Below are 5,052 nucleotides of genomic sequence, written 5' to 3' on the forward strand. Positions count from 1 at the left end.
AATGAGTAGGAAATCAGAGTTATGGAAGTGCCCAAATTGAGTGAAAAACTAAGAAATATAGTTATGATATTAGCACTTGTATCCACTTCTTCTTGTTCTTTTATACTACTAGATTAGTTTCTCAAAATGAACCAAAAATGTTTATTTTGAAACACTTTTGTTAACGAATATGAGGACATATGTTCAAAATTTGACAATATTTACCGAATAAGTAAAAAAATTGCTTGCATCAAATTTAGGCTAGCCAGGTCTGATTCAAAATCCTGGCTGCGCCCTTGCTTCCAATGACTTGACATCTCAACTTTTGATTGTTGTTGAGTTAAAATCTATTGTCAAATGTCAATCGCTGATCACATGTTCGAACATCACAGTTAAAATTCAAAGTTGATTAACATTTTTCCCCTCAAATCCTTGTCAAATGCGAAGATCAAAGAGAAAAAATGCAAAAATTTTCTCACATTATCAACACTAAATTGTGAAGTCTATTTTGATTAGGTGGTACCGTGTGTCACTCAATTGCGGAAAAGAGACTTCGAATCTTGCTCATTAATAACATTCAACAATAAATGTTATTTTTTTAGCCTTTAAGAGAGAAAAGGGCCATGATTGGGGAAAAGACTACAAAAGATAAAAAGTGCCTTGCAAGAAATCATTATTCCCCTACCAAAATTAGAAAAGTTTCAAGAATAAAGCTAAAATGAGAACATATCCTCATACTTTATAGAAATGAATGAATGAACCTTCACAAATCTACTTCTATATTTAGCAAATAATGGTTTTAAGGATAAAAACAGTTTATCTTTTTTGAGAGATTCCGGAGGAAAATAGTGGATGGGGTTAATGGATGGATCCATCATGCTTCTAGAATTGACTTTCACTAGTTGTAGCCCCCTATTTTAGATATTTAATTTATACCCAATTTAGATGTAAGATCAAAGTTTGACTTGACACAATTCAGATTTCAAATTTGATGTTTTTGGGTTGTTGTTTTCCAACTACATTAAGCAGTCTGAAAAATGGGTTGATCACAAGCCGAAAGTTAACATGGTCGGCTCTCACGGTACGGGCCATTGTCTCTCAATATGGCTTGTCCAACGGGAGTTGATCACGTCGCCTTTCTTTTCTGGTCGACCCATTTTTTCGAGTCGTTTAGTATCTTTCATTGTTTCAAGACTTCTCGAATTTGATGAAACTGTCGATTTCAAATATATTTGAACACATCAGACGTCTAAATTTCTTAGCCGGTGTCTGGAGGCTTGATATCCATTTATGAACATCTTCGACTTAGACTCAATCTTGCCCTTAATTTCAATTGTATGATTTGGTTTTGAATTCCTATTTTATCTCTCAATGATGGAGGTACTGATGAATCAGACTCAGATATTGGCATTGTAACTTACAACAAATTAATAATAATAATAATTACATTTCTAATTAATAAGACAATAATCCAATCCAATTGAATTCAATATATTTGGATCCAATATGACTATAACATTTAATGTATTCTAAATTTCTAATTGCATGATACCCATATATATTATTTGTTCAACAATATATGTATATCACTCATACAACCAAAAAAAAATTTTAAATGATAAAAGAAATATAAGGATTAAATTGAATAAACAAAGAGATTAATTAGTTTAAACCCTCAACCCAAAGCAATTGCCCTCAGGCTATCACATTCTAGAGTTCATTTGGGGGTTAATTTCTTAATTAGCACATCTCAGGCAAGTCATTCCAGCCAGTACCCATAACATTCCAGTCATGTTGGGGTATGGTGGAGCCACCAGATGTTGTGGTGGTGTTGGTGTTTGTGGCTGTGGTGGTGGTGGTTGATAAGGAAGAAGGTAAGTGGTGTTGCATGTCTAAGCCAGTTTCATCGTCGGTAACACCGGAAGATTGCCCATTAGAAATCTGATCACCACCATCATTATAAAATTCAGAAACCAACATTGTAGATGGAATGCTATCCAGCAATCTTGATAAATCATCTTCTTGGACTGCTGAATCATTTTGATTATCTCCTGCTTCTTTTCTCTTCACTCCTGAAACCAAAACAGCATAACATGATATACATTGCAGTAAATGCGTCTCGTTAACAACTCTTGGGTGGAGCGATTACCAAGTTGGTTTCCACCTTGTAGGTCTCACGTTTGGGACACGGATTTATACTCCTTAAAGTATGCTGGAATTTTGGAGAAAAAAAAAGTTTCTCTCTCACTCAGTGGAAGGCCATATTTGGCACACATGAAAGGAAAAAAGATCAGTAGTGTGAGAATAGTCTCACATGGAAAAAAGGGTATCTAGCAACCAAGAATATAATGTCTAGGTCATCTCCAGTCATTGTCAATTGGTTTTGAGTTGGATGACCACAAAGATAACATGTATCAGAACTAGGCCCACACGTGGTAGGCTTAAAAGTCACACGTGCTTCACGTCACTCGAAAAAAAACACGTGCTCAAAGAACCTCACACGTGAGGGGGCGTGTGAGAGTAGTCCCACACGAAAAAAGGAGTATCTAGCAACCAAGAATATTATTTGACTCATTATTATAAGGAAAAATGTATCGTAAATGATAAACCCACCCACCTTTCGATTTGGGGTTCCCCCTCTCTATTCTAACAGGAATATATTCCTAATACTTTCACCATCTACCAAACATATGGTAATCACATTTCATTCCAACGCGTCAACCATGGCCTAAAAAACTCAATATTTAGAACAAGAAAAATAATTTAGCAAAGAAGTAAAAGAACTCACCAATGGTTGAATGTGTAGTTCTTGAATCATTCCAATGGCCTGCGGATTCTAACCTCGCAGTATCGTTGTTTTCGTTGAATATTTTGCGGGTTTTAGGGGCTTCTCTTTCTATTCCATCAACTCTACATTGTTCTTCTTGTTGTGTGAACAACCCTTTTCTCCTCAACTCTTCATCATCATCCCTAGCTTGTTGAGCCTCTTGTAATATATCATCTAAATATCCACCACCATTGCTTCTTGTGAGTGTACCATTTATCTTATAATCGACATCCTGGCGAGAGGTAATACCGTCGGATTGGGGTAGTTGGTTTGAAGGGAGCTCCAATTTTATGGAGGGACTAGAACTCATTGGAATCATGTTTCTATGTTCATACTGATTTTGCAGTATGTGTTGTGATTGATTGGGATCATAATTGCCTAGATGAAACTGAATTGGTTGTGGTGGTGGTAATAAACTTTGATTAAGTATAGAACTTGAATGTGGTAAAGTTTGAGAAAGATAAGGCGAAAAAGGTTGATATAAACCACAAGCATTAGCTCTAAACCTCTTTAAACTATTAATGGATGATGAAGAGAAATGGGTATTGTTTTGGTGGGGTGGAAAAGATGGTGTTGTGTTTGAAATATTCATGGGATTAAAAGGTGGTAGTAATGACCCAAAATTGAGTTTTTGCTCTTGTGATGAAGAAATAGAAGATAAATTTGTTGGTTTCATAGAAGATTGAGAGAGGAAAGGCTGATGATGATTGAAAGAAGATGGTTGTTTTTGTATATCATGAGGGTAAAGCGGTAAACCTTGACGTTGTCTTCGCTTAACTCTAGTATTCCAGTAGTTCTTAATCTCGTTATCTGTTCTACCCGGCAACTACATAAAATATCAAGAATTTATACAAAAAAATCAATAAATAAATTATTCAAATAAAACCATATGGTAGGGTTAAGAAGGAAAGTTTAAAGTAATATTAATTAATGTATAACCTGAGCAGCCATGCGAGCCCATTTATTGCCAAGTTTAGCATGAAGCTCTAGAATTATACGTTCTTCGTCCGGTGTAAACGATCCTTTCTTAAGATTAGGTCGTAAATGATTAGCCCAACGAAGACGACAACTTTTACCGCATCTAGAAAGACCAGAGTTTTTCTGAACAGCATTCCAATTACCTTCTCCATGTTTTTTCACATACTCTCTTAAGATAGCATCTTCAGCAGCTGTCCATGGTCCTTTCTTCAGTGCGCCACCACCAGAACCAGCTCCACCACCACCACCACCAGAAGATGCATCATCACTCAATGCACCAGAGTTATTATTTCCATTGATCATCATCAGTGACCCTTATCAAAACCTCCCCAACAATCCAAATATAACAAAAAAAAGTTTTTTCTTTTTTTCTTTTAAAGTGTTGGGTTTTGATGGTTTGTGATAGTAGTTTGTTGGTCTGTGAACTTGTTTTTTTTGTGGATTTAAAACCAGATTTCTCTCCTTTTTCTCTCTCTCTAAATTTACAACAAAGAGAGAAGAAGGAGAGAAAGACAAAGGGTAGGAATGAAATTTATGTAGGTTCTTGTTTTATTCCTTATTTTTTATCATCATAGAAAACAGAGAAAGAATAGAGAAGATGCCAGAAGATAGATAAATATACCTGTATGAGATATATAGAGAGAGAGAGAACGGAAAGGTCAAAATCAGGGTGAAATTTTGGGTTTTGATTAGAGAGAGAGAGTCTTTTAGAAATAAAATTGTGTTTTAGAGAGAGAGAGAGAGAGAGTTTTTGGGGTTCTTGCTTGGAAAGGAAAGAAATATGATTAGAGGTGAGAGCTTTTATTTCGGTCCGGGGACTACTCTAATATATGCTACGTGTTTATCTATTTTCACTCTACGCGTTTTCTTCCTTCATCCATGTCTCTTTGATTTCTTCTTCTAAAACTCATTTTATGTGATTAAATTATGATGTTTTAATCACACATCTAATAGTTGTAGATGTGTACTTAACATACTTAAATGTGTAATGATTCTTATCGTATGCGCCCGAAATATAGACCGATTACAGACTGAAAGTCGATGTGACCATCTCCCATTAGACGAAAAGCTTCTCTCTCAACACAACGCGTATAATAGGAGCCGGTCACGAAACAACCTTCAACATGTGGGTAGCCTATTTCTTCGAGCCGTTCGACATTTTTCTTTATCATAATTTATACATAACAATGATGTTTGATGTCAAGCTCATTAAAACGTTACACTTTGTTGTCACATCAACTTTTAACGTGTCCAGGTTATTTTATCTT

The 5,052-nt window shown here is 35.5% G+C and overlaps 1 protein-coding gene across 1 annotated transcript; it reads right to left on the bottom strand.

The window, feature by feature from the left end:
• Window positions 1-1,449: 1,449 nt before the first annotated feature.
• Window positions 1,450-5,052, bottom strand: LOC147552242 (uncharacterized). Its single transcript, XM_086671480.1, has 3 exons — window positions 3,746-5,052; window positions 2,768-3,632; window positions 1,450-2,051 (listed from the first exon to the last, which is right to left on the bottom strand). Exons 1-3 carry the CDS (start codon window positions 4,088-4,090, stop codon window positions 1,720-1,722), a joined length of 1,542 nt encoding a protein of 513 aa, XP_086527606.1. The 5' UTR covers window positions 4,091-5,052; the 3' UTR covers window positions 1,450-1,719.

The sequence above is a fragment of the Eschscholzia californica genome, unplaced genomic scaffold (assembly GCF_041429995.1).
Source record: "Eschscholzia californica isolate CP2 unplaced genomic scaffold, dmEscCali1.0.p SCAF_3, whole genome shotgun sequence".
NCBI lineage: Eukaryota > Viridiplantae > Streptophyta > Magnoliopsida > Ranunculales > Papaveraceae > Eschscholzia > Eschscholzia californica.

Bases quoted from the DNA above. Each gene is read 5' to 3' on its own strand.
- LOC147552242 (XM_086671480.1), bottom strand. From the start codon at position 4,090: ATGATGATCAATGGAAATAATAACTCTGGTGCATTGAGTGATGATGCA. The intron at 3,633-3,745 runs GTTATACATTAA...TATTTTATGTAG, and splicing joins GGGCTCGCATGGCTGCTCAG to TTGCCGGGTAGAACAGATAA. The intron at 2,052-2,767 runs GTGAGTTCTTTT...TTTTGGTTTCAG, and splicing joins AACTACACATTCAACCATTG to GAGTGAAGAGAAAAGAAGCA.